The sequence below is a fragment of the Lutzomyia longipalpis genome, chromosome 1, assembly GCF_024334085.1.
Source record: "Lutzomyia longipalpis isolate SR_M1_2022 chromosome 1, ASM2433408v1".
NCBI classification, from domain to species: domain Eukaryota; kingdom Metazoa; phylum Arthropoda; class Insecta; order Diptera; family Psychodidae; genus Lutzomyia; species Lutzomyia longipalpis.
Genome location: NC_074707.1, coordinates 446638 through 472394, shown reverse-complemented (window position 1 = coordinate 472394; position 25757 = coordinate 446638). Strand labels below are relative to the sequence as shown.

General features: G+C 36.8%; 5 protein-coding genes and 1 non-coding gene across 7 annotated transcripts in view; 2 read left to right on the top strand and 4 right to left on the bottom strand.

Moving 5' to 3' along the window:
* Positions 1-358: 358 nt before the first annotated feature.
* LOC129790763 (SH3 domain-binding protein 5 homolog) lies at positions 359-7740 on the bottom strand. The gene is made up of 5 exons (XM_055828455.1): positions 7426-7740; positions 3194-3256; positions 2483-2660; positions 2282-2400; positions 359-1671 (listed from the first exon to the last, which is right to left on the bottom strand). The coding sequence occupies exons 1-5, from the start codon at positions 7459-7461 to the stop codon at positions 739-741; spliced, it is 1329 nt and encodes a 442-aa protein (XP_055684430.1). The 5' UTR covers positions 7462-7740; the 3' UTR covers positions 359-738.
* Positions 7741-7985: 245 nt separating this feature from the next.
* LOC129797506 (essential MCU regulator, mitochondrial) lies at positions 7986-8917 on the top strand. The gene is made up of 2 exons (XM_055840163.1): positions 7986-8478; positions 8548-8917. The coding sequence occupies exons 1-2, from the start codon at positions 8313-8315 to the stop codon at positions 8637-8639; spliced, it is 258 nt and encodes an 85-aa protein (XP_055696138.1). The 5' UTR covers positions 7986-8312; the 3' UTR covers positions 8640-8917.
* LOC129797477 (protein flightless-1) lies at positions 8761-13233 on the bottom strand. The gene is made up of 7 exons (XM_055840103.1): positions 13159-13233; positions 12852-12962; positions 12549-12787; positions 10952-12481; positions 9648-10883; positions 9155-9584; positions 8761-9090 (listed from the first exon to the last, which is right to left on the bottom strand). Exons 1-7 carry the CDS (start codon positions 13219-13221, stop codon positions 8956-8958), a joined length of 3744 nt encoding a protein of 1247 aa, XP_055696078.1. The 5' UTR covers positions 13222-13233; the 3' UTR covers positions 8761-8955.
* LOC129797491 (uncharacterized) lies at positions 13208-13902 on the top strand. Its single transcript, XM_055840141.1, has 2 exons — positions 13208-13294; positions 13360-13902. Exon 2 carries the CDS (start codon positions 13387-13389, stop codon positions 13882-13884), a length of 498 nt encoding a protein of 165 aa, XP_055696116.1. The 5' UTR covers positions 13208-13294; positions 13360-13386; the 3' UTR covers positions 13885-13902.
* A 2449-nt stretch (positions 13903-16351) lies between these two features.
* The window catches only part of LOC129797482 (dnaJ homolog subfamily B member 6), a 34026-nt gene continuing 24620 nt past the window's right edge, over positions 16352-25757 (bottom strand). For both annotated transcript variants that reach the window (XM_055840118.1, XM_055840128.1), the window contains exons 2-6: positions 21159-21377; positions 19194-19303; positions 17931-18122; positions 17392-17653; positions 16352-17302 (exon numbers count right to left, since the gene is read on the bottom strand). In XM_055840118.1, coding sequence (XP_055696093.1) covers positions 17203-17302; positions 17392-17653; positions 17931-18122; positions 19194-19303; positions 21159-21223 — 729 coding nt within the window. In that variant the 5' untranslated portion in view covers positions 21224-21377 and the 3' untranslated portion in view covers positions 16352-17202. The remainder of the gene's footprint in view (positions 17303-17391; positions 17654-17930; positions 18123-19193; positions 19304-21158; positions 21378-25757) is intronic.
* Positions 22097-22225, bottom strand: LOC129788227 (U4atac minor spliceosomal RNA). The gene has a single exon (XR_008750340.1). It is a non-coding gene; the product is annotated as a U4atac minor spliceosomal RNA (small nuclear RNA).

Sequence of the window (25757 nt, the reverse complement as noted above, 5' to 3'; positions counted from 1 at the left end):
ATCCTCGACCTAATAGCGATAAATGAATCCAATTCATAGCTTTTTCTCATTTTCTTTTTTTTTTAAACATTTCTTCTTGTGTATTTTAATCATTAAATATTCAAGGAATAATTTTCTTATTAACAACAAATTTTTATCTTGTTTTATATGGACAAAATTTCATTGAATTTTAAATCACAGAATTGAGGGAAATAGCGTTAAAAATTTATTAGCAACTCAATTACTCGGATTTTTCTTCATCTCTCACTCCTCTCTTTTTAGCAGCTTAAATGAGATGAAAAAAAAACTTATCCTTCTTTGTTTTTTGTACTTACTAAAGGTGAAAAAGAAAGAAAAAAAAAAGAAAAAGATGAAAGACTTGAAGGAAATGATAATTATAATGTGAAAATTCAACTCTAAAAATATCAATTTGATACAATTTTAAAGGTGACTTTAGCAATTTACTTCCTCTCTCTCTCTTTTTTTATGTGTCCTCCTTTATATCAGATCTCTCCAACAGTTTAATCGTTCCTTCATTTTTTTATCCTTTGTAATAATATAGATTTTTTTTATTTTTGCTTACCAGCTGCTGCAGGTTTCGAGGAACATTTCCTTTCAGCTTCTTGTTCTTCATAGAATCACCAATGTTTTGTGTGGCATGCTAGAGCAGAGAATCCCTCATGCGAGTGATTTATTCTATGAATAAATTCACCTGCGTTGAATTCTTGTTTCTCTCTCTCTCTCTCTCTCTCTCTCTCTCTAAACAGACAACTTCCGCTTGTGTTCGACTCTCCCTTCATTTGTGACCACACCGCTGCTACGTTGTGATGTAGCCCCATGTGGGGACACCATGGCGGGTAGGAGTTGTGCCACAGAGAGCTCTTTTAGTGATGTATTAACGGTGGGTGGTGGTGGTGCCTTCTGCAGCTGCTTTATGGGACTCGGGGATGTCTTTCGGGGTGTCGCAGGGAAACTCCCACTTGGCATGTAAGGCATGCCCCCGCATTCACGAATCATCATTAAATGATCAAGCTTATCCACCGTGGCATTCAATTCACTCTCCCACACATCCTGCTCTTGCTGCCCATCGCCACCTTCAACGGGACGAATTGCCAGCACCTTCACACGCTGCCGGAGTTCTTCGAGATCCAAATCAGCATCATCCACATCACTATCATCACCCTTCTCACTCACAGCTGAACTCGTGGCCACAGACGTGCCCGTGGATTGGATGGCACACCTTTCCAATTCGGACGTGTAGTCCGGAAGCGCAAGGACAGGGGAATTGAGCACAATACCCGCGGCGGTGGAAGATGTCTTGGATTTTGTCATCTCAGTCACATTCAATTCCGCCCCTACGCCCGGTTCACGCGGACCCGGTGGTGCAGCACAGCTCAGCTCACCCCGTTGCTTGTGAATCTCCTCGCTGATTGTCTCCAAATTTCGCAGAGCATTCGAATACGAGGCCTTTGCCACTTGCACGAGGGACTGAAGCTCCTGAATGCGACCCTTCTGTGTCTCCAGCTGATCCTTGCATATTTGTTTCTCCTCAAAGTATGGACGTGACTTGTGGATGTTACGCTTGAGGCGCTCCTCCAACTGCTGAACCTTCTGTTCGGCTGCATTGAAAATTATCGCCTTGCGCTGATGTTCAGCATTACTTTCTGCCTTTTGATTGTCCGCATCCATAACCTGGTGATGGGAAAAAAAATAACGTAAAAAACTGTGATAAAAAAACCTGAAAAAAATCAATAAGAAAACCACCTAGAACAGAAGCTAATGTGTGATTAATCCTGTGCTCTTTCAGATTAATTAAAACGACATTAAAAGTATTATATATTGATAAACATTCCGCATAAATGAATCACATTCAACGTAATAAAGGTTTGTTGTTTATCTTTGCATCAAAATACTTAAGATTTCTTCAGTTGAATGCGTGAAATTAAACGCGATTAAATGATTATTGTGTACTGATCTACTTTACTCTGTTTCTTTAGCCCCCAATTTTGTTCTTCTTTACATCGTTTAGCCATTAAATTTTCAATTAAATTTTCAGCAAAATATTGAATGAATTATGCAATTCTGTGAGCAACTACTGACACATTTTCGTGTAATGTGTAGACTATCACGGGTGACCTGGCCTGGTTTTTATAACTGACTCTATCTTCTCAAATATTAATCCCTCATCGATTAGGAGACAACTCGGACAGCCCAGACAGCCTCATTTCTTTCGTCTATTAAATCGATGTCAAATTATTTAATAAATAAATTGACACTCAATTGATGAATGTAATTTGCTCACCTTGATTGTAGCATGATTTAGCATCTCTTGCCATGCATTATCGAATTGCCATTCATGTGAATTACTCATGAATCTCTGCTCCGCTAATGCAACTGTTTCCTTTGCCGCTGCATGAATTTCTACAACGAATTATTATTATAAATTAGAGAAAAAAATGTCGGATTATTTTTATCAGCAACAGAGAGCTTTTTTTCTACTAACCATTGGCACGCTGGAATTTAACAGCTGCCTTCTGACACTCAATCTGCGCGATACGGGCATTCTCGAGAGCATCATAGTACGGACGGGCTTTTTCGATGCATCCACCCAATTTCTTGGACAGCAACTTCAAACGCCTGGTGGATTCATTTAGTAAAATGCGAAAGGTTGTATTTGCTTCCTGCAAAAAAAAAAATTTATCAACAACAACAACGTTAATCAATAAGGTTGCAAAAACTCCTTGAAGAGTATTTGTCTGGCCAATTAGCTGTGTGCTTCTTCTCTTTTTTTGTATTCAATTTGATACGACAACAATCGATGCGTCAGTGCGCAAAAGTTATCACATCCTCCCCCCTTTCATTTATAAATGTTATCTAATCTTGTGGGATTCACGACTTTTTGTCATGAAAGCATGGCAATGGAATTTTACTCATTAATATCTTCTTCCTCAATCCACGTGATATTTCGCACTCTCTCCGGATATTTTGTGCATTAATTCGGCTTTTTTGCAAAAGAAAAAAAAAGAAAAACTTAATTGTCTCGCAACTTCCCGGCATTATTCCCACACACACACATACAGCTTAATCAACCAATTGGTTGATTGCTGGCCAAGAAGGTAGTAAGCAAAAAAAAAACAAGAAGATTGCTTCCCAACATCTTGGGTTGAAGAGGAGAAAGAAAAAAATAAACGTGAACACATGAAATTTCACTTACCTCCAACTCAATCTCCAATTTGTTGATTTCATCTGTTGCCGTGTTGAGATTTTCTAATTCAATCTGCAAAAGAGGAAAAGACAAAAGGGTTTTAAAATTAAGAGAGAGAAAAGCAAACTCTCATTAATTTTTCAAAGTGCGCGTCAAAGGAAAGGTGCTGCAATTTAATTAACAATCACCACCGATTCTGCTTCTTTCGGAATTCCCCTCTACAATAGCTCATAAATCTTTTAACAAACTCCACACCGCGCGTGTGAAATCATCACCGCGCACAAAGAACTTTGTTGTAAATTCACATTTATCAACATTTTATATACCTACATGGAAATTCTTATAATGTGTTCTCTCCTATGCCAAAGGTTGTGCTTAACAGTGTATAGTGAGAGATTTTCCTTCAATTTGCCCCCGTTAGCATACTTATAATACAACTTTATCGTCTATCTAAAGCTGCGTCACAAAGTCACGCGCCAATGAATATTTTGACATTTTTAGGAGAAATTAAATTTTATTTTTTAAAATTATTTCATCACGAACAAAATACAAGTTATTGGCAAAAAAAATGCCAGAAATTCCTCAATGCCAATCAAAATATGATAAATTCCTCTCTTGATTGATTTTCTGAAAAATTCCCCAAAACTCTTTGAGCTTTATCTCTTACTTATGAGGTAAACATTTTATGAACTGAAGTGCCCAAAAAAGATAAAAATTAAATTAATACGGGTCCCGTAGAGAGAGAGAAATATTGTTTTTATGCAAACATTTGATTAGTCTTAAAAAAATCTGTGTGGAATCGTAGAATAAGAAAAAATCGCAATTGCAAAGAGCAGAGTCATCAAAACACATTAAAACTTTCACATTTTTTGCATAATTTTTTTTTCACAAACATAATTTTGAAAGGGGTGAAAGATCATGATGGCATTAGATTGAAACTCTTTGCAAATGATGAATTTTCATTGTTAATAGAGCCTCTCAAGTACCGAAATCTTTAAAAATATTCCATTCAAACATTAGGTACAAAGAGATAAAATTTCATTTCAAAGTTTCCACTTAACTCTGTTGAACTGTAAATGAATTAATGAAGAATGATTTTAAAAATTAAAGGAAAAGAACTACACCAAATAGGAAAATTGCATTTCTCAATAAGATAAAGAAAAGCGATCTGACTGAGGAAAAATTCATTCAGCCGAATTCCTTTAAAACTATTTTGGTACAGGCATTAATTTTTAAAATAAAAAGTTTCTTTTAAATATTTCTTATAAAAGGTTTATTTTTTCATTCCTGATTCCTGAATTTTTATTTACATAATTGTAAATTAAAGAGAGTGAAATTAATCTTATTCTAGACATATTTTTAAAAGGTTTGGCGTTAATTTAAAAAGAATCTCTGAGACTCTGAAGCTAGATCTTGAGAATTGTTTAAATGAATTCCAGTTCCCCCCAAAAAAAAGTTCTTTAAACCAAAAATACAAAAGGAAACGATTTAGAACATTAATTCATTCCAAAGAAAGATATTTAGACCTAAAACCGCCAGAAAAATTTTATAAAAAATCTACAGGTTAAGGAAATAATTTACAAATAAATTCCAATTCATTATTTGTGATCAAAATAAAGGTAAAGGTATAATAAATTAAAAAAAAAAAGTTCTCGTGCTTAGTTCACGAGTTAAATACAAAATGCCGCAACATTATGTTAAGCTTAATTTCCATAGAACAACCCTTTGAATTAATTTTTTTTTCAATGTGCTTTTCCCCTTGCACGTTGTTTTAGCTCAAAGAAAATTTGCATAATTTCCATTTGTTTCGTAACTGCTCATAATATTTCCCTTTACTACACAGAGAATTTGCATAACTTCGTGATACATTCTTTTGCTTTGCTTGATAACCAAATAGTCGGTGCAGTTCTTGAGAGCATTCCAATTCAATCTACATACTTTACTATTATTTATTCTAATGCTTGTATTTATTTTTGCGAGGAAGTACTCGCATTTATCTAATAATAAATTTTGTTTGCAAAAGAAGCAGAAAAAAAAACAATCTTCCATAAAAAAGACATTTTTGTGTGAACTTCTTTTACTCTTCCTTCATAAAGTTTATCTTGCGGAAATTCTTCTCGTCAGCAAGACATTTTAAAGGTCTTTTAACCATTTAAACGATTTATGGTTAAACAATTTGCAGCCCCTTGCAGAGGAATCTAATAAAATGTTGCTTTGAGAACATTTTTATTGGAAATTCAATTAAGAATTTTTTTTGTGATTGCTGCTCTTGAGTTCTGAACGTTGTGTGTGCCACACACAAATACAAGTTATGTAGAAGAGGTGGTTTGGGGAGTAAGCCAGCCACAAGTGTTGCCCCATCCATTAGAGAAGCAGCATTTCCTCGTTAGCGTTAGAACATCAGGCAAGGCGGTGGCCCTGATTGCTAAATCGTGAGGTCATGACTTCTCGCCATCTCTCTCACACCCCCTTCTTCACACAATCTCTCTCTCACTCTTACTCACAGCGCCTTATGCGCATTGGGCTGACACAAAACAAAACGACAGAGGTTCGATTCTCACACGCGGTGAAAATCATTTCCGAGGGAAAATAGCTTGTTAAAAAAAATGCGGTGCGTACAAGAGAAATTTCCCCCTTCTCTCATGATGCGTGTGTCCCCCTCATAAAACGTGCGGAATTTTCATCATAGTGAAAAGCTCTCTGCATGCATGTAAAATGAGGGTAGAAAAAATGTGATCTAACAATCACTCCACGGATGCTTGTCCTTCATTAATTGGGCAGTGTCTACTCAACCAGGGATCAACATTTTCCCACTTTTTTCTCAACTTCTTCTTCTTCTTGTGAAAAACCATCCCTTCCGGTGCTCTTTGTGTGTTTGCTCAAAAGGAGGAGATAATTTGGAAAATTATTGAATGAAACCGGGAGGAAAATTAATTGTTTCTGGTTGCTTAATGAGAGAATTTCGAGCATTCTCTCTGCCTGCCCATCGCGTAGTTTGACGTCAGATCGAATGAGCTATTTTGGGGAAAACTCACCATGACGCAATCCGGGGTTGGGGGTAGTTTTTATCAAAAGGAATTTTCTCTTCTCTGTGCATTTTTGTATTGACAGACAAAAAAAAGAGCCCCATCGTTTTGCCTTTTTTGCGCTCCAACAAATTCTATCACGTAATGAGTCAGCTCATAATAATATTCACGTTGAATTATTAATAAGCATGGCTTTTGATTTGAGGGAAATAATATATTAACCCTTGGAATGCGGAGCGGGGTCGTTGAACGACCCCAGCGCTATATTTCGTGTTATATCTCCATAAATATAAAAGATACCATTCCCATCTTTTGGAAATAAGTTCTTTGGTTATCTGAGGAGGTTGTGTAAAAATTTCAGCTCAATCCGACCACCACAAGAAAAGTTATTAAGGAAAATGTAGAAGAAGGGAATTCAAAAATTGGTGTAACGGTCATGCTGCGGAAAATTTTTTAGAGCATAAACAACACAAAACATAATTAGAAGCATGTAAATGTGCAAAACAATAAAGAATATTCGAGAAATATTGCCATTTATCACGTTGCGGGAAGTGAGGGGAATGTGGGGAAGAGTGAAAAAAAATTGCAGTTTCTTGGCAAATTTCTCAAAAAGAAATTGTGAAAAATGATTGAAAAATGTTTTTCCCTAATATCTCCTTCTAAGTATTTTAGGTCGGCGAATTTGTGGTGCAGGGTGCAAGAGGACTATATAAGGAATCTATAGGCACTAACCCGACAACTCCAGGTTGTATAGTTTGGGAGAAAATTGGCCTTCTTTTTGGGGTCGTTCAACGACCCCACCTTCGCATTCTACGTAACTACCAAGGCCTCCGCATTCCAAAGGTTAAAAAAGAAGTTGAATAAACATTTTTGCGATTGTTTACAAATGCGTTTGTGCAAATGGGCGAGAAAATCCGTAAACAGTGTCAAATGCCTGGAGGAGGAATTTTCTCTCTATGGGGGCTCTACCTTGCGAAATGCCCTCTGTCAGCCCCATTCTATCTCTTCTTCTTGCATTGCAACGATGGAGGGAGTTGAGCAATAAAATACTCCATCGCGGGAATCGCACGGAACCTCTTCTGTTTTGCATAAACTTCACTGGGCTGTGGGGAAAATTTGTCATCCATGACGGAGGAGGATGCCCGCACAGAAGAGCTCCAACGCACTTTCTCCCATGCCCTTGGATGTTAATTGAACACCGAGCCACTCAATTACCTGTATCCGGGGATCTAAATCAGCATCATTATCCATTTTGTTGGAGGTTCAAATTTTCAGCAAATCCACGAAAAATTTTTCTTCATACTTCTGCTGCCACTTTCTTTTCTCCAAATTTTCCGCACTTTTCACCCCCTTGGATGACACTGCAGCACCACCAATTTATCCAATGGGTGTCACAGAGTAATTTTAGCGAATTTTCACGGAGCTGCCACCTGGCTAAGAGGGATAATTTTCAGGGAAACTCCGCGAGTGTACCTTTCTTGAACAACACAAAAACACCAAATGGCGTTTCCCACATCGGCGCTCACGGACAGTCAAATTTTAACTGTATCCAGTCAAATTTGTGACAGACGGTCAAGGCAGTGAAATTTTCACTGTTTTCAGCGAAATCTCACAGCAAAATATTTTTTTGTACACTCTGGGTCTGGGATTTTGTGTAGGTGAGTTTTTTTGAGTGTGTGCGTGAAATGTTTGTTTGTAGTTGTGCGAAGAAATTTAAAATATTTATTTTTCCGGGAAAAGCTCATTTTTGCAACTTGGGCCTACGTGGGAAATGCTCCGGGGGGCTCCGGGGAGCTTCAGTAAAAATCTGGGCGCGAAATTCACCGGATTAAAAAAAAACATTTTATACGACTTTTTCTGGCGCCGATTTTGAGTGTTTTGAACTGGGGACGCCAATCGACGCGGCGTCGCTTCCTGATCACAAAAAGGGCAGTTTCGCTGGGAAATTCGGCGGAAAACGCCGGAAAATTGCGAAAAACTAAAATATTTTAGGTTAGAAATTCGTGTAAATATTGGACAACCCAATATAACCTCAATTCTGTGAAGAAAAGTCACTTTTTGTTTCTTCCCTAAAATTTTTCTCTGAAGAAAAGTGCCCCAAAATGCTCTTTTCTCGCTTCCTCCGACCAATTGTTCTTCCCCAACGAGCCCTGACCAAACCTCCGGGTAGTTTGCGCTTCAAAACTCACTACCGAAGCGGTGCAATTAAACCAAATCCTGAAAGTGTTCCTTTTGGCCTTGTTGGAATCTTCTGCACAGTGATTCCTGGTGAGTTTAATCCTCTTTCCTTGCCTCTAAGGTCCTCATCTATTGTCCCTTTCATCTCATCTTCCGTAGGACTTCTTATTGGGGCTGCAATTAGCAAGAATGTGGCGAATTTCTTGGAAGAGAATGAGCTGTTCGTTCCGGACGAAGAGGAAGATGATTAGTTTGCTTTTCTTCACTCACCATCAAATTAGAATTTTATCAAATTTCTATAAATACGCCGAGATTTTAACGCCAAAAACAATTTATTTATTGCTTTAGTTTGTGAAAATTAAATAATGTCCGTACCAGGCATTCGTTGCTTTTGTTTATTGTAATTAAAAATTTTTAAATAGAAAGTAGACAGGATGCATTATACTCTCTTTCTCTACCAAATTGTTAAATACAAAATTGCACATGTTAGTTCAATAATAAAATAATTATAATTATACGAAAAATATAAGTTTGTCGTATAATGCGGGGGCGGGATGGGTGACAAACCTATTCCGGGGGCTTTTTGTGCTCACTCCATCCATGGAAGCATTTTGTGAATCTCTTGGATTCCTTATTTTTGAGCGTCAGGAAGAGTTTCCGGGGACGTTCGGGCTGTTTAATCCTCATGTGCTGAATATAAACCTGCGCAAAGAAAAGATTTAAAAAAAAATCTGTCCGGAAGCGGCGTTGAAAGAATTCTTATTACCTGCGCAGATTTGTAGGCCAGCTTGATCTCAACTTCACTGCACCTTGCCCCAAGCCAGAGGAAGACCTGTTCACCATTATCGAGAATCATGATGTCATCATCCGCCAGATCATCCTGACAAAAGTCCGAACACTTCTCTGCCACAGTAAAGTAGCCCTTTTCATTGGAACACCGGAAGAGTCTCGTGTATTCCATGAAATTCGCATCAGTTTCATAGGGCTTCCTCCCGCCCAGAGCTACCCAGAAGAAGTTCTCCGGTTCCTCACCCTCATTGAGCACCTGCAGACTCACCCAGGGATTGTTGAAAATATCCTCAGCAATGTCCTGAATTAATTTTGCTTCCTCCGCTGCAGCTTTGGAGCCAATCCACGCATAGACAATCCCACTCTCTGACTCATCTTCCGTCTCAAATGGCACATAGAGGATGTAGCTGCACGGGGACAACGAAAAGGATTAAAAAAAAAGAAATCCAAAAAAATAAGAGAGATCTCACCAAAAGGCAGAATTGAGATGTGAAGCATCCGGGCGGATTTGAATGAGTCTCGTACAGAGAGCACTCCCATTGCTGCGTAAATGATAGAATCGAACAGCTGCCTTCCCATCGGGTGTCACCTGCTTCACCTTCCGGCGCCCATAGTGAATGATAAACTTCCGCTTGAAGTGCGCCATGAACTTGAGGTTCTCCTGCTGCTGATGAATCCGCACCACTTCGAGCTCCTCCCCAAACATCGCCTTAAACTTCTTCTGGAGCGTGAAAGTGAACGTGAGCCAACCCATATTGCCGGCATTGCGTCCCTGCCAAAAGTACACAACACACTGAATCTCATCCTCAGGCGGTGGCACATTCTCCGCAACGGCATCATCATCCTCATCTCCGGGTACGCAGTAGCGACAGAGGAAAACGTAGCACTCCTCCGTGTAGAAGTGCCCCAATTCCTCCTCTGGCAGCCGGACGAATTTCTTATTTTCCAACACAAATGACTCCATTGCCTCGAGATCGTAATTCCAATCTTCTTCCAGCTGGGTGGCCTCCGTGAGGGTCATAGCAGCTTGACGGGGCATAAATAGAGCCGCCAAATCGGCCTTTGTGTCCTGCTTCTTGGCCCATTTGGTCAAATCAGCTCCTGTCTTTGCCACCGATTGGGCTGTTCGTGTGAAATCAACCGCAATAATTTCATCCCACCCAATGAATTTGGACTTGAACACCTGCGTCTCCGTGCCCTCCTGCACACGTGTCACCAGCGCATGCTCAGGTCGATGGATCATGCTGAACAACTCCTGCGAAAGTTTTATAGCAGCCGCCCGGACGAGTCTTGTGGATTTCTTCCCGAACCACACAAATAGATCCCCATAGCAATCGAGGATGTAGACATTCTTGCTCTGCAGCAGTGTGTGCACCATCTTCTGCTCCGGAATCTCCACCTGTGGCAACTCCAGGTAACCCATACCCAGCTGAACTTGATACAAACGCGGCAGAACCGGCGTGAAGTTCTCATCGACATGCTCGAGGATTTTTCCTGGTGGTCTCACACCATCTTTGCACCCCAGTGCCTTCCAGAAGTCCGGATTCTCTTCACCCTGAAGCTCCACACAGATCTCTGTTCGATTCTTCCGTTCATTCTTATTCACCTTCTCCCCAAGGAGACGTGATTTGGATTTCAGGGTATTCTTTGACTTCCTCCCATGCCAGATGAAGATCTTCAGCCCCGTGTCCAGGAAAAAGACGTACCTACAGGGAATCAAGGAGAAAAAATAACAATATCTCCGCAAAAACTATAAGAAACTCGTCAATCTCACCTTGGATCCAAGGACTCAAAGGCAATGGCAACTGGTTCTAGATGAATTGACGCCCCTGCTGCATGAACCCGATACAGCCGGACAACGTAGACAACATCCTCAATTGTGAAGAATCCCGTTGATGTCCTCCCACCCTCAATGTAGCTAATTTCCGTGTCAAAAAGTGCGAGAAATTCCTCAGATTCATCCGCTTGCTCTTCCCGCACTGTCCGGCATCTCGCCCCCAGGTAATTCCGGAGATTAACAGCATGAATTGCAGCACATGCCCTCTTGTCCAGTGATGCCAAATTGCCAATCCAGAAGTAGATTTCCCACGTGAGCTGCCCAACGTCATCCAGACTCGTCTTGAGGACAATATAGCAATCTCCCTCGTAGAACTTCCCATGGGCGATTTCTTCAATTTTATTCGGAAGGAAATTCTCAATTTCCCAAATTGTCAACCCGGGAATTTGTCCATCTTCATCCTCGAAGAATTCCGAGTAGTCAAGCGGGGGCTTCTCCAAACTCTCATCCCATCGCTTGGGTTTCAAACTCTCCGTGCGCTCCTCCTCCCAATTCTTCGCATTCTTCTCATCGGCAATATCTTTCATGCCCTTGAGAACTTTCGCGGAGTCTGCCTGCCCCACTTCGGGTCTTGCTCCACGCCTCAGTCGCAACTTCCGTGCAATGGGATCCTTGCTAGGAGCTCCGGATGTTTGAGCTGCCGGCGGTACGGTAGCTCCTGCCAGCCGTAGCTGATGCTGCAGCGAGAAATCAATGTTGTAGAATTCAATTCCAGCTCCCTTTTGCATCTCCATGGGCTTTGGGGGCATTATCAAGTCCGGATTATTCCTCAGATCCAACTGATCGAGATCAGAGCACAGGTAAATTGCATCCGGAAGGGTGATGAGTTTATTGGAGCTGAGATTGAGCTTCTTAAGTGATCCACAGCGACAGAGCCCCTCGGGAATCATCTCGAGGAGATTATTGGATGCCGAGAAAACTTCCAGGCAGCTCAACTTCCCAATACCCGATGGGATTCCATCGAAATCCAATTGATTGTCATTCAAATAGAGCCTCCGGAGTTGGGAGAGTTTGACTAGAGTTGCCGGAAGGGCTGTCAGTTGATTCCGAGACAAATTGAGTGTCTCCAATTTTGTCCAGCAATCAATACTCGCGGAGAGTTCGGTAATCTCATTCTCACTGAGGTTCAAACGACGAAGATTGGGGAGATTGAATAGGCAATCCGGGACACGAGCTAGAGAATTCTGTGCTAAATCCAATTCCGCCAGATTTGCCAGGGTATCCAGTGATGTGGGGAAGTTTTGCAAATTCCTCTGGGTATTGCGCATATGGAGCACTTCCAGGCTCTGCAACGAGGGCAATTGACGCAGCTGGAAAACTTCCAGGGGATTGTCGCTGAGGATGAGAGTCTGAAGATTGGCCAGGCGGCGTGTTTGCGGGGGAAGCGTTTCCAATTTATTGTGCGACAAGTCGAGGAAGAGTAGATCCGTCAGGTGAATGAATAACGCCGTGGGAATGCTATCAATTCTGATAGGAAAGCATCACATCAATAAAATGACATCATCCTGCAAAAATCTTCATGGAAAATACTCACTGATTGTGACTTAAATTGAGGACAAGAAGATTTTTTGCCTTTTCCAACCCATCGGGGATTTCTTTCAGTTTATTGTGCGACAAATCCAGCGTTGTGAGTTCCTCCAGCTGAAAGAGTTCCGTTGGAATTCCTGAACTCTTCACTCTGTTGTGCCTCAGATTCAGAGAGCGCAGGGAATTTAGCTCTGTCAATTCGCCAAACAACTTCTCCAGGTCGTTGTTCTTCATGGACAGGTGTTCCTGGGAATGCAAAGGGAATTCTCAGTATTCTCAAACTTCTGCTGTCAATAAAATCCATTCTTACCAGCTTTCCCAGCTTCCCCATCTCCTCGGCAATCTCCGATATGTTCGTCTTGTCCAATTTGAGCCATTGCACCCCAGTCATGAGCCGCAGAGCTGCTGGAAACTTCCCATCCTGCAAAGGAGGAAAAATAGTTGAAAAAAATTCTTAACCGCAAAAGAGAAAGTACTAAAAACTGCCATGAACAGCCGATGGAATTTCATGCAAAAAATCACAAAATCTCTGGAATTTTTGTTAAATTCTCCTCTCCAATGAATCAATTATGCTTTTAACGGGAAAATGGTGTGAAAATTGAGTGAAAAACACTTACACTGAAGTCATTTTTGGTGAAATCAACACCGCGAACGAACGGCAAAACTCCCGTGTTTGCCATTCTGTGTACTAAAACTGATTGACAACTGACAGCCACCCGTGCCGAATTTTAGTACACCGAATTGTTTTCAAAAGTATGCGTTGTTTGTAAACAAGATTTTCCGTTTTTCCATACTAATTTCCTTGCTTTCCCTTGAAGCAACAACGAGGCTGATCGGCTGATTACATGGAGACAGGGCACAGAGATTTGTACAAATCCAAAGCATGGCGTGAAAAGAGTGCAGGAGAGAAGAGGGCCCTATTTAAAATTACTCGAGCACAGAAGAGGCAGACGCTCTTCTGCCAGAATCGTGAATTTGATGAGAATGCCGAGATTCCCGTGACACCGGAAGTTAAGCAGAGGACACCCCGGAAGAGCTCCGTGAAGAAGAAAACCCCGTTTAAAGTGAAATTCGAACGTTGGAAGAAAAATCGCGATGATGCAAAAAGGAAAGCGAAAAAGGAGAAGAAGCCCCCGTTTGTACGATCCGTGCGTCCTGGGATGCTGCCACCGGTGAAGCCACTTGAGCGACGAGCCAAATTCAATCCACCAGCAAAGGTTAAACCCCTCCAGTTTGCCCCTATTAATGGGCAACCACCAAAAATTGACTTGAACTTTGACTTCTCACTTGGGGGCCCCATGACACGATCCCGTGCCAAGCAGCAGAGGTTTTTCTTTGAATAAAACACGCTTCACTCTCAATTGTTTAATTCTTTTTTTTCTTTTAATTATAAGTATCGTTCTCTAAAGGAGTTGATGTGAGAATGTACGAAGGATGATCCTCTATCGCAGAACAATTTTAACCCATCTCATCTTGTAGGGGAACATAAAAAATAGAAGAATCGCGAGAGAAACTCCCCAATATCCACTGGGATCACATAGAAAAGTGCAGTGAAAGTACAGTCCGGGAAAACATAACCTCAATTTTGGAACAACATTTAAATGAATAGGAGGAACTTCATTGTGTTCTACCAGCGTTGCATCGGGACCTCTTGAGCTTCTTTATAACCTTCCCAACCTTTCCTGCCTACCCGGATGAAGATTTGAATGATTTTTGCTTTACAACTTTTGTCTTTCCGGACTTCAAAAACTTCCGACACTCCAAAGGAAAAAAAACTCAACAACGAGAAGTCCGGAAAGACAAAAGTTGTAAAGCAAAAATCATTCAAATCTTCATCCGGGTAGGCGGGAAAGGTTGGGAAGGTTATAAAGAAGCTCAAGAGGTCCCGATGCCACGCTGGTCGAACATAATAAAGGTCTTCCTATTCATTTCAATGGTGTTCCAAAATTGAGGTTATGTTTTCCCGGACTGTACTTTCACTGCACTTTTCTATGTGATCCCAGTGGATATTGGGGAGTTTCTCTCGCGATTCTTCTATTTTTTATGTTCCCCTACAAGATGAGATGGGTTAAAATTGTTCTGCGATAGAGGATCATCCTTCGTACATTCTCACATCAACTCCTTTAATTTTCTCCCAAAAAAAAAACACAAAAATAAATGCCCACAGAAAATTGTGAACGTATAAATGAATCCAACCAAGGGGGCTGCATCTGATCTGCCTCTAGTAGATGATCTGTGTTGCCTTAAGCTTATTACAACATTATGTAGCACATAAATTTAATATTATTACATATTGTATTGAAGCTTTTTCTTTTTTTGCTAAATAAATTGAAAGTTTTTGATCTCATTTTACAGTTTTTTTTAAAATTATTTTCCATTCATTCAATTCCCATTACAACGCAATGTGAATTTTTCATTGAATATTTGGTGAAATTCACTAGTCAGAAAGTCTCAGGATTTCTTAAATTTTTTTTAAAGATTTCTTAAGTTATATCTTAAGAAAAATCTAAGATTTTTAAAGTTTCTCTTAAGTGAAACTTAAAATTTCTTAAGTCAGACTGAATCGAGTTAAATGCATATTTTTACGAATTACGATGCCTGAAGACTGCCAGGAAAAATCTTCGGAAAGTATGAATATAAATCCATTCAGCCTGACTAATAAAATCTAGATTGTTAAAATTTAAGAAATTTCATATTTTTCTTAATAAATCTTAAGTTTTTTAATGAAAACTTGGAAAATTCATGAGATTTTCAAGATAACTTAAGAAATTTTTTATAAAATTTAAGCCTTATCTTAAACATCTTAAGATTGTATGACTAATGAAATATTTTTATCAATATGTTCAAAAAGATTGATCTTTAGTTGTTAAAGTAAAGAAAAAAAATATTAAATTCACATTTGAACGTTGCATTAGCCATTGATTCATATTGTTAAATTATTACAGTGAATGCCCTACATAGCGAACCCTGTCTTCTTAACGTACAATGCATTTTTTCTTCACATAAAGTTCAGTAGTCTGAATAAAAATTTAAAAGGGGTCTCTTGTGAGAGTCTTTGGTATTGATATATTTATAAAGTTTTCATTTTTCTTGGGGTTTTTCTTAAATTTGATTTTCCGATGTTGGTTACATTTGAAGCCTAATTTATAACATAAAAGTAGATTTTTCTCTGAATCTACTGAATAGATTTTGATGGGGTAAAAGGTAAATGAAAGAGGAAGCATCAACGAACAATGTACCAGAACGGATTTTGGAATTTCGACTTTGAAGCTGAGAAAAGTAGAAAAATATTCTTGTGCACTTTTCATAGCTTCTGAATGGAAATTCAAAAATTCCTTCCGGTACATTGTTTGTTGATACTTCCCCTTTCATTTGCTTTTTACCCCATTAAAATTCATCCATTAGATCCTCACCTAAAATTACAAAAATTGATTTTCTTACACTTCAATAAAATCAAGTCAAAGAAGAACTTTGAAGAAAAATCAAAACATTCAAAATGTGTTAATACACGAAAAGTTCTCCCAAGAAATCCTTTTTAAGCTTATAAGTTCTACAATCTAGACCAGTCAGATGGTTACCCCTTGAATAAAAAAACACAAATTAGCTAAAAGAAAAAAAATAAACTTGCGAATATGATTAATTGGTATTTTTTTGTCTATCATAATAATCTTTGTTAGCTCGCTCTCTATGGCAAAAAATCATTCATCATAATCCGCACTTCATTCACCTTTTTTTTTGGGGAGGTACAAAATTGAAGAAGAAACAATCTCTTCCCCAAATTGACCCATTCAGTTAACATTGCGCTGTGTGCACGAGTTCTGCTATTTTCTTTATAATCAGATAATACACAATAAAAATAAATTACATGGTAAAAAGGAGGGAAGCTGTATGTCCCATAGAAATGAAGTAATGATGCTCCTTAACTAAAGCAACACCTCTACATTAACCATTTGATTTATTCATGAGTTTCATGAGCTATAAGATGAATCAATTTGTTCTGCAAATTCCATTTCAATTTGCACTGGATTTACACCATCATTACTAATTTTCTTTCTCTCTCCCTCTCTTCATCTACCAATCACGTTAATTTAGTCCATTATAGAGTAACCTAACTCTTTTTCTTCTTTTTTTTTTCATCATTCGCTTTTACATACAGCAACATACACAATATTTTATTTTTTCTTTCAATATATTTACGATAAAACTTGGTTTTGAGACCATTATAGAAATTTAATGATAAATTGTTTTTAATTTTCATTTAATATATTTTTTTTATAATTTATTATATATCGTGAATCAAATCATATATATAGGTATATAATATTTATTTTCTACACACTCTTTTTTTTAGAGAAGATCATTTTTCTACATTCAGAGTTTAATTGTATTTTTTTTTTTTGCTAAACTCTGGCGTCAGAAATTATTTTTTTTTATATGAGGATATATAATATTACTTCTCTCATTGAAATAAATTGAGAAAAGAAAAATTATGAAATTTAATCATACATGTATAATATAGGTAGTTGTGAAGATTAATCTATATCTTGGGTTATTCTTCGCAGCAAATTCTCAAAATTTGAAGATTAGAAATTTCTACATTGTTCCTCATTGTCGCCTGCATGTTTTTTTTCTTTAATTTTTTAATATAATTTGAATGAAATTTAATTGTAGGAAAGTGCTTGGGCCACACCATTGACAGTCTTTGATTTCAGGACGTCGTTCTCGTACGACATTACAGTTTCCTTTCCATTCTCGTATATCCTGCGTACAATAAAAATGAATAGAATAAAGAAAATCTCAGTCAGACAATTTGCAAATAGAAAAAAGAAAGAAAGAAAGTAATTATTTACCTTTTTGTCATAAGTTTCTTTCCATTGACAAATGTGGTTGAGGTGGAGGTACGTTTAACGGCACCACCACCACCCCCACCGGCAGTATTGAAGGAGGAGAAGGACGTGAAGGCACCGTTCATGCCACCACCACCGTCCATTGTGAAGAAATCATCCATCAGTGAGATCCCCATGAAGGGACTCATGAATTGGGAGGAGATTGTATTCTGTGGGTGAGAATGTCTGTGGGAACGACGTCCATTTGTGGCGCCATACGGCATAGCTGCAAATGCACAAACACACAACAACATTTACCTTCTTTCTCTGTTTTACTTCATTTTATATTAAAGAAAAATCTTTCTCAAATAAGATTTAAAACTGTTTAAAAATGATTCACTGGAAATATATTTTTTTCTTTTATAAAACTCCTTATCAATTTAATGTTAAATCATGCAAAATTATTTGACTCAAAAGAGACATTCTAAAGGATTTTTTCTTGACAATTATAAATAATTTTAAATAATATTGAATTTAAGAAAGAAAAAAAAGGATTTTCTTACCACCAAATATTTCAGCAAATGGTGAATTGCCAAAGAATTCTCGGAACACTTCTTCGGGATCTCTAAATGTGAATCCAAAGTTACCCATAAAGTCATAATCTTCAGGATCGTGTCGTCGTGATCGGTGGTGACGTTCATTGTGTCCCATAAGTCCTTCTTTGCCGTATTGATCGTACACACGTCTCTTTCTCTCTGCAAAAAAGAAATGTAAAAAAAATCCATTAAAAATTATTCACAAAAATCAATTAAATTTACTTTTAAAAATCAAACGAAAAACGATAATTGGGAATCATGGGGTTAGAGAACGTCGTCTTCTTCACCAGACATCCCATTCCAATTCATTTTGTATGTTCACAATTTAGTGCCAGATTAATTTCCATAAACGTTTTTAATTTTTAATTTATTAAAATTAAGATAAATTATTCATTCATAAATCAAAATTCTTCTTCTTCACATACGGACACAATTCTAAAAAAAAGAACTTTCAAGAACTGGAATGGAATCTTCTGACGAGCTTGGAAATCTTTTTTATTTTAAAGTTAGTGATGAATTGAAGGGGAAAATAGGCACAAAAAAATCTGTCTGAAACTCAAAAAAAAAATCGTTAATTTTTTTTGCACTCAAACACTTCGTATTAACACACATACAAAAAAAAATACGGAGCTTCAGCGGAATTATTTATGTTAAAGAGCTTGAATGAGAAATTTTCATTGCAAAATGATGGAGGTAAATTTATTTGGCATTGATAACAGAAAAAAATGCTTTATCAAACGTTCAAAATGAACAATTAAATGCTTTTGTCAGCTTTTTTTTTCATTTTGCAAAATATCTAACCGAAAAATCGATAAAATGGTGTCGTCTCAAATAATCCTCGGAAAGTAAAGACTCTATTCTGAGAACGATTCCCAGTTGAACGATGATGGGAGGTTGTATCATAGTTGTGATGATATTTTTTGTATGTTGATCTCGAATCATAAATTTTGCGTTTGTGCTCTGCAATTTGATTAAAGAGAGAGAGAAGAGAGAGAGAAGAGAAGAGAAAAAATGGGAAATTGAAAAATATTGTTCACAATAGATTGTAAAAAAAAAAAATAATAAATGGTGTTGATGAAAAATGTGTCTCATCCGGAAGAATATCAGAAATTCATCGGAGATAAGATACAAAAAAAATGTATTGTGCTCCCATTGAGAAAAAAGGAGATTTTCGCTTTGAATTTTCGCAATATGTTGAAAGAAATGATAAATAGTTAACAATTTTCATACCATCTGATAGCACTTCATAAGCCTCGGAGATCTCTTTGAATCTTTTATTTGCCTCATCTTGATTGTTGGGATTTTTGTCTGGATGCCATTTGAGTGCTAATTTTCTGTATCTGCAAAAGAGAGAACGAGAGAGAGAGTTATGTACATTATATTTATGTTGGAATTACTTTAATTAATTTGTAAAAAATACTTGAATTATTGTGCAATTAAATGTAATATGTCTTGAAAGAAAAAAAGACTTGTTAAAAGAAAGATGTTTCAAAGTTCTTGGAATTATTGTCGTGAAGTTGATTAAGTTGGAAAATTAATTTTCTAACCCAGATAAATACAGGAAGAAAACTAATGAAAAATTCAAGGAATTCATTTAACCTTATCCTCGCTACGTCTATAAAATATTGGGGCTAATTCTGGCAAAAATATTTTCTTTTCTTTTCTTACAATTCGTGAGTTATAAGGTTTTTTGGCATTCTCACAAAAAAAACTTATAAATTTGTAAGATCTAAAAAGTTTCACAGTTCAACTTTTAGAACACGTCGCGAGAAACATTTTTGCTATAATAGAAAAGAAAAGGTTTTGGTATTCCGGCCGATTTTTTTCTTATAACTTGTAAGAAAATCTTACAAAATCATGTGTTTTATAAGGACCTGCCGAGGTGCTTTTTCAATCTTTTTGTGAATTTTGTGACCACCAAAGCATGATTCCTTATCATCATAGGCAACAATTGACTACTTTGACGGATACTTTACATGAATATGAGTGTTTGGAATTGTTTTGGGTTGTTTTTTAACAAAAACTTTTGTGAAATATGTGGAAAAAGTCTGACCATTTTTTTTGGGAATTATGCCAACGAATGTCAATACTTTCCAGAGACTTGGCCTTGAGGAAGATAATTAGATTATGCCTTCACGCAGGCTGCACTGAAAGATATTTCTGTATAGTGTAGATTAAAAAGCAAAAAGTTAGAGTACGAAAAGCCTTTTTATTTAAGAATATTAGATTCCCGGCTTCATGCCTTTATGGCCATTCTGTAAAGCTCTGTTCTTTCACAAATGCTTCCAGCATCCCAGGATGGGATTCTGCTTATAAAATAAACATTTCATGCTGCCTGGGACTTGTCCGGGTATCTCTTCCCGGAATTTGTGGATGCTACAGAATGTCCAAAAGTTCCGGATGATTCAATTTTGCCCATCACAATCTAGATAAAAAAAAAAAAACTTTATCATGTAAAATGCAAAAATACTTTAATAGGGTTAAATTTTTACCAAAAATCCCGAATAATCCATTGTGTTTTGTTGATAAATTCACTTAACTTTAACCTCATTTTATTTGTTTACATTAACTTTTTTCACTTCGTCTATTTTCGGCATTTTCAGTTTCACTTCGTTTTTCAACGTTAACAGCGACATCTGTTTTCGACTTCCAGTTTCTGAGGTCTGTTACTATAAAATAATAAAAAGAAATTTTTGCTGGAACAGCAAACCTTACAAAATACCTTGTAAGACGAAATAAATAGAAAATAAACGTCCCTTTTCAATAAATTTCCTGTAATAAAGTTCGATCCGAATTAATTTTATTTATTTTCTCAATGTCAAACGTCACAAATAGCGACATCTAGTTACGTTTTGGTGTTTTGAGGGGAATGTTCTAAAAAGGTGCTATAAAAGATTTTTTTTGCTGGAATACCAAATCTTACAAAATCCCTTGTAAGACGAAATAGATAGAAAAGAAAATATTTTTGTGAGAATAAGCTCCATTGTCGCGAATTATTATGGGGTATATGAGGGATCCTAAATCTAAAGAAGTTTTAAAGTTATAAATTAAATTTTAAATCGATTTTTAAGGATTTTTAAGGATTTTTTTTGGTAAAAAAAAAGCGATTTTATAGAGAACCTCTGTGTTAGGGTCACACACCGACCACCCCTCCTGGCGTACAAAAGGTTAAAGAACAATACTAAAGGTACTTACGCTTTTTTAATTTCTGCATCCGTTGCCCCCCGATTAATTTCAAGAATTTTGTAGTAGTCAACCATTTTTATTATTTTTTTATTTTTGCAGACCTTCCTCACTTAAATTTCACTCAAACCACTGTTAGATTGGAAGTAGAATTTCCCGCAGAGCGTCTGTTATATTGATTTCACGTGCCAATGTGCATGCAGCAGGTATCAAATCCAATTAATCTTGCACCTGGAAGTATAGAAAGAAAACAACATCTCAATTAGCACTGGTGATTTACTGGGGAAAAACTTTCTCAAATGGGTTGTAAGTTCATCCATAAATTTCACTTAATAAATGACGAGACGACAAATGGACGGTGATTTGGTGAGATGAGCACATACAAATTACTTCATTTACGAAATATCGCCCACGGGAGACCCCTACATGTTTGATTTTGTCTTCTTCTTCAATCATTCTCCTCGGTTGACTCACTCAATCAACATTCTCATTTTCACATCAATTCTTTTGCGTGATTTCCCCACTTATTGCGGCATTTTGTGAAATTTCCATTTTCCAGAAAACATTGGAATTGCGGGAATGGCTATCACGTCTTTTCATTAATTTTCTGATAAACCTATCAATGATTTACAATTTAAGAGCTTTTTTATTTATAGAACTAAAGGTATCTACCACTACAAATTTCTTCAACAGAATGCATCACGATGGTGTGATTAATTAATCCGATTCATAGAATCGAAAACATATTGAGATAAGATTACATTTTTCTCTACATTTGATAGAGAAAAAAATCCGTAGAATTGTGAGAGAGCTAGCCTAGCTAAGCAACATAAAAAGAGCATTAACCGAGCGAAACCTTGAATTGAGTTTCTCATTCAAAAGAAATAAACTTTTTTTTCCATCTCACAAATGATTGGGGACTCTTGAGCCCCATGTAAAGTGTAATGGGGCCTTCCAAAAATTCCACTCGCACCTGTTTTACAAGGTACGGGCAGGGGTTGTGTATTTAAATGGGTGTCAGCATCAATGTCCTCACTAGACGATCATTGGACATTATGCTCCCCTAAGACAAGGAAGATAGAGCCATGGTTGTAGGGTGCTTAACACAACATTTAGCTCGCATTGTTCTCCCGAAGTATACTGTAAAAATGAGAATAAGAAATTGCAAAATTTCCCAAATTTTAGAGAGAGAAAAAAACCCATAATTTCCATAAGAAAACTTTATCATAAAAAAATTTACTTTGATAAACACCGTTGAATTCTCTTTTCTTTTCTTTTTAACATTCTCTCCATGAGTAACGCCTTTTCATCCTATTTCACCATCGCACCACTTTTTTTTCTCTTGCATTTTTTGGAAAGATTTTATGGAGGTTCCCCTCTTTAGCATTTTGCTTAATCATTTAGAGTTTTTTGCACTTTGCGTGGGTGATGGGATTTACAAGACGATATACACGTAATTCACATTTTTGTTTCCATGCAAAATTCACGAATAATTTTCTTACTTACAGCAAATTATTCACTACTAAATGTATTATGTAGGTATATATTTTATAGGCAATATTTTTGAGTCATTCACTGCAAGCAGAAAGTTTAAATTAATTAATGGCATTTATGTAGAATAAATACTAAAAGCTTTTAATGTTGGCTCTAATCCAGGTATTAGAGGAAATTAATGAATTTTATTTTAGATAGAGATTTGCAATAATTTGGTGGAGTCTTAGCATTGGCTAAAAGGCTTTAATTTAAGTTAAATTAATATTGATCTTGTACCTTGAATTTTTTCTTTAAGGACACTTACAATGCAATTTATTGCCATTTTATATTTAATTAACAAAAGAAAATCATAAATTTCAGCACCAATCCCATAAATACTCAACACCACAGACGATTTCTTTTAAATTTAAAATGAAATCGCCCAATAAAAATGAATTTTCTTCTCATCACGACTTTCAATGGCGGGTTCTATTTCTTCATTCTACTTCTCTGATTGTCTGTCTATCTACCAAAAAAATTCTCATGACAGTTTTTCTCATAGATTTTGTTTGAAATGTAAAATTTTTAGAGATGTGTCACATCAAATTTTAGCTAAATGTCCGCGAAGCACCAAGAAAAATACTCAACTCTGTAAGATGTTTCCGAAACATTAAAAGGATGACATCATTTAGAAATGATTAAAGAGTGGATCTTAGTGTTTTATTGTCTGCTAAATGAAGCATTGACTTGAGTGGGGCTTATTCTTCTCTCGTCCAGCAGTGGGATCATTGGCCCACAGTGGGACTCATTCACAAATCATCTCACGAGCGCACTGCAATTAGGAGTTTTAACTGCTCAAGTAATTGCGTCTATTGACCCGTTTTGCCGAGCATTTTGCCTCCCTCAGGAGGCGGCACTTAAATTTTCACAGTCACTTCAACTATATATGTATATTCTCATAACATCCTTTCAGTAATTACAACAATGAACAATGTGTGATGAAATAACCAACTAAAGAGCGCCAATGAAAAAAAAATAAAACTAAAACTTAAAGCAACACAGTGTCGTTGAGAATGATAAGACAACCACTAAAACTAATATATAGAGAGAATTGTATGTAGGATGGGAAAGCACGAAATGTATCCTATATATATATTTAATGTTTAAGATAACCTTGAATTTATCAGTCTATCTCTCATTCATACCACCGTGCCTATCTTCCCAAATAACCTTCAAGAGACACGCAAATGCTAAATTTAATAAAAAAATATTGCAAATGTATCGATTTTTAATACACAACTTTTTTTTCTACCTTGTCTTTCTTACAAATTTTGCAAATATTTAACATACTTCCCCATACTACATCATAGCTCACGCAGATTATTCAACTGTTGGGAAAAGACCTCTTCATATTAAGAACTCATATTCCCAAAGAAAACCAACGATAGTACATATTTCTTTCAGCATAGTTCGAGGTGAAGAGAGAGAGAGAAAAAAAAGAATATGAGGAAGAGGAGAAATTGAGTACACAATCAATTAATTCTGGGAAGAATGAAAATTTTTCCGTAAACTTTGGGTGTAGTTTCTTTGCTGTGGCGCCACAAACTTTTTCCCCCAAAAATAGCACATTAGTTAGGTATCTCCTCTAGTGCTCTCACACCGAAAAAATTCACGTAATTCCACCATCAAACAGATTACATATTGGCATCATTACACATGAGTTTAGCGACTAGACTGAAAAGGTGTGCACGTGTTGCATGAATCACATATTTTCTCACATGGAATTTCCTCCATAAAAATTCATTCGTAAAATGCAATTCATTGCTCCACTCAATGTGCAAGAAAACCACAAAGAATTAATGGTAAAGTGATGCCTGAAATCTACTTTTATGTTCAGTCACCTTTTCCAGGTGTTTTCTTGAAGGAGTTTCCCGCCAAATAGAATTGCATACAATGTGTCGATTAACTTATATATTAAATCAATCAACTTTTAAATGCAAAATAAATAATAAAATTCCTTTTGAATGATCCTTAATTCCTTGCTAATTTTAAACATAAAATGCAAGGTGTTGTAAAAGACAAGGTCCGCTCCTAAACATCAGACAGACAGTCTCATGAAATTTAATGGTTTCATTTTTTTACCAACCGCATGATAGGTATTTAAATTATTGCAATTTCAACTTGTCTTGTAAATTTCCTGTTTTTAAAATACACTTTCATTTCTTCAATGAGAAAGAAAACAGAGTGATGGTAATAAAAAAAATCACTGCATTGCGTGCAGTCAAAATATCAGAGTGATGGTATTAAAAATAAAGAGAAAGATGAAAACTGACCTCCATTTGGGGAAAAATGTTGAGCTCAAAGTCCTTACGAAGGCCCCAAAGAGTGTGGGAAAATGAAAAGTTTTGCCAAAACCAACAATTCCTCACACTTAACAGCTCCCAATATTGAAATTTAATGCGCTATTTATATCTCAAGACATTCATTATATCGTTTGTTCAATAAATGCCCTCAATTGATTCGTTTTCATTCCACTGTATGCTCTTGTCTACAGATTATAAAATGCAAATCAGCATAAAAAGTTCATTTATTAGATATGGTTGAAGTTAAATATAGAATTTGAGTTTTTTTTTTGTTAGATCTCTCTGCATTCTTAAACAAGATGGCATGAAGACAAGAAAGAATTAGAAAACCCAAAAGTATCTCCCCACAAGTCTATTAATTTTAGTGTCCATTCCGCATAAAGACATCCACGCATACGCAAAATGATTTATTTATGCAGGAAACTGTGAGGGAAAAGTTGAACTTGAAAATTTTGTGTTTTTCTTTGACATTCAAAAATAACATTTTCCCATCCACCACAAGTGTTGTGACGCAATGGAAAAGTGTTGCGAATCTATAAATAAATTCATTTCACTTTATACAAAGCATTCTTTTGCACACACAACACATAAGAAGGACATCACCTTTGGAGGTATTCCCCCCAAAGAAAAAAAAATGAGATGATTAAATAAATTTGGTTGCGTTTATCTATTCCGGTATAATTTGCGTGCGTGTGCACAAAGGCAATTGCGTAAACACAGTGCTATTGTCGTGAGACTCAATCAAATAGCACAAAAACAGTATTGACTCAATTTT